This window comes from Camelina sativa, chromosome 11 (assembly GCF_000633955.1).
Source record: "Camelina sativa cultivar DH55 chromosome 11, Cs, whole genome shotgun sequence".
In the NCBI taxonomy this organism is placed as follows: domain Eukaryota; kingdom Viridiplantae; phylum Streptophyta; class Magnoliopsida; order Brassicales; family Brassicaceae; genus Camelina; species Camelina sativa.
The window spans coordinates 26619399-26622522 of record NC_025695.1 but is presented as its reverse complement, the minus strand read 5'-3'; the positions used below and the strand labels follow the sequence as shown (position 1 = coordinate 26622522).

Genomic DNA, 3124 nt, shown 5'->3' with positions numbered 1-3124 from the left:
AAATTTTTCGTTTAGCAAAATTGTCTACATGAACTTGCATGTGTGGTGGATCATGGATGCTATAGAGAAGCAAAAGAACATGTGTGAATTAGTTTATAATTATTCAACGCCACCAGTATTAACTTATTTACATGAACAATACTCAACTTTGTACCAACGTCCTCATCGGATAATATTATTATTATGTCCCCAATCTTCTTGCTACTGGCCATTTGATAACAAATTGCATATGCGCCTATAAATAATTTAAGATGGCCCTAGTCCACGGTTCTCTAATGTTTGTGATTTGTCAAACAAAGAATAATCTAATGGTGACGACTGACGACTGATTTACAGTAACACTTTTTTACGTTCTTATGTTTTGAAAACGTGATTTTCTTATTTTTTTTACCATTATAATTATAATGACTAAAACCGTCGAAATGACTTTATAGCGGTCGGTCATTTCTTGTGTCTTAAAAACGTGATTTTGTTAAATTAGTATTTAACAAGTTTTTATGTTTCGTTATTTTTTTTTATAAAAAGATTATATGCTATATCCAACAAGGGTGTTAAAAATCTATGTAGAAAAAAAATAAAAATAACACTATTAATCCTAGTTTATACGATATTGTAATTTTCAAAAACATTATTTATTTTAGTTCATTCCGTTCTCAATCATTTTTTTTGTTTTACTATCATTTTTAAGAGGAAGAGTCTTGAAAAATTGAAGTCCAAAAAAAAAAATTAAAAAGAAATTAATGAAGGTTTTCAGATAATTTTATTAAATTGAAGACAAATTTCAAAACATTTATAAATTTGGAACCTATTTTACAAAAAAAAAAAAAAAAGTTGGACCTATTCATACATGCAGCGACGGCACTGATGCGGTGCCAACGGTGCTTTTACACTGGGTTTCATTTTTTCAAAAAAATATTATAAGGTTTTGAGCCCTCGATATTCAATATTTTGATAAAAATAATCATAAATTTATGAAATCTACAATTAATAACTCAAAAAAAAAAAAAATTTGCACAAGGTCCAACAAAAACTTGAGCCGGACCTGCATACATGTAGTGTGAAAGGTGTGAACCAAGTTCAATATGAAACCTACAAACTAAAAAATAAGACTTTTTTTTTGTCAACATAAAAAAAAAAAAGGAAATTAGTTAGTAAAAAAATAATAGCCAGACTTAAATTAGCTAGTGTATAATTTACTACAAACTGTTCAATAATGTTAGGTTACGATTGACACATCATTTCATTTGGTTTCCATCACAAACCGAACCGGCCAAAATCTAAACCGAATCAGAGGGAATAAAGAAGAAAAGAGTGAACCGGCTAAAATCTAATCGAAACCCGTTCTTCAGTCTTCTTCTTCTTCACAATCACTTCCCCCAAATCTCTCACCGGAGACACTACCGTCGACAGGTAAAACTCGAAACCTTTACTCTCGTTAGAACCTCGTTTTATATCTCATTCTCTGTGTGATCTAAACTTATTAGGTTTGTATGCTCAAAGGTTCATCTTCAAATCTCTATATTTTTTTTATGAATCTCGAAGTTACGATGTTATTATCTAAATATCAATTTTTCCTTATAGATTTCACAATCATTTCTCTGATTTTAATGGAATCTTAATTGGGAATTTGTGAAATTAGGGTTTTTTTTTTGCTTTGGGGAAGAAGATGTTGAAGTTTCTATCAAAAGTAAGAATTGAGTTCAACACATTGGATCCGAGACTCGCGTCTTGTGTTGAGTTCTTGGCTCAGTGCAATGCAAGGAAGGCCAAAGAGTCGAATCCGAATTGTCAGGTTTTGGTGAAACGTAGAACAGATGAGCAGCCGCCGCAGATCACTGTCACCTTTGTGAATGGTGTTGAGGAAGCTTTTGATGCAGCTGCAACATCTGCTCAGTCGATTCGAAAGATGATTCTTGATAAAGGTAATTATCTTGAGACAGAGCAGATGTTTCGTGAAGCTGGTGAGCAGTGGCCTGTGCTTATCCCTGATGAAGAGATTCTCCAAGAGGCTCCTGGTGTTAAGGTCTGTCTCATTTTGTCTCATTTTGAGTCTAGAAAGTACAAAACTTTGGAAACCGCATCATATGATGTTTAAGCTGATATGAATCAGTTACATTTCAAGCATTTTCTCTGTGTGTACTGTGTAATATTTGCAGGTTTCTTACTGACTTTTGTAATCTTTGTGTTGCAGCCGAGATGTATAACTCTATAGTGTTTTCTTTATGGGTAGAGTTTTCAGGTCTGTTACTGAACCTTTTGTGTCTGGTTTTATGGTGTTTTGCAGCCGAGAAAAGCAGAAGACAAGAAGTAATGCTGCTGCATCATTGATATCTCTTGGTGTAATCTCATTGAATTGGCAAAACTAGCTTTTTGGAATGTTCACTCAGTACGCTGCAACTCGATATGTATCTCAAGCTTAGCTTTTTTTTTTTTTGATGTTTTGTTTCGGGTTTGGACAGATAGATTTGTATTGTTTCCTTGTTATGTGAACCAGAAATGGATGAACTTTTGATCAGGAACCACGCCTAAGACAATACTGGTGGAAGCTCTGAGATTTTATCAAAATCAGCACGTCTTTTTGAGTCTTTATTTATAAAAGCCAGCTTGAGTTTGGCGTTGGCAATGATATAGTATACATAACTTACACCCATTTAATCCACGAGCACATAACACCAAAAGAGTTTATTTCTTATATATTGTACAGACAACATCGCTATTAGAAAACGTATGTGTACATATCAACCCAGTCCTCGTGCTTCACATTTTACCTCAAATTAGATTAGTGATGAAATTTTACACTAAAAACTCGCAAATACAAACTAAACTGTCAGGTTATTAACAAATCTAATAGGGGTGAGTTTTAGTTATAGAAAAAAAAATAGAGAAAACCATTGGAGATGGTCTAAGGAACTTCCTGACGGATTACCGATGGATATGCCCATCAGTGTCAGGCTGCTTTCTTGTAGTGCAACAAAAGTTCAACATAAATCAATCTCCAAATGTGCAAGACAGTACTTATATTTAAAAGTCAAAGACGTGAGAGTGAAAAGCGATATTGAAACAAGCAGAATACGAGAAATTTCACAAACATCTTTCAAGTTTACGGTTTTTTTATAACAATGAC

General features: G+C 33.3%; 1 protein-coding gene across 1 annotated transcript; it reads left to right on the top strand.

Moving 5' to 3' along the window:
* On the top strand, positions 1314 to 2519 carry LOC104724311. Its single transcript, XM_010442773.2, has 3 exons — positions 1314 to 1410; positions 1640 to 2023; positions 2285 to 2519. Exons 2-3 carry the CDS (start codon positions 1667 to 1669, stop codon positions 2309 to 2311), a joined length of 384 nt encoding a protein of 127 aa, XP_010441075.1. The 5' UTR covers positions 1314 to 1410; positions 1640 to 1666; the 3' UTR covers positions 2312 to 2519.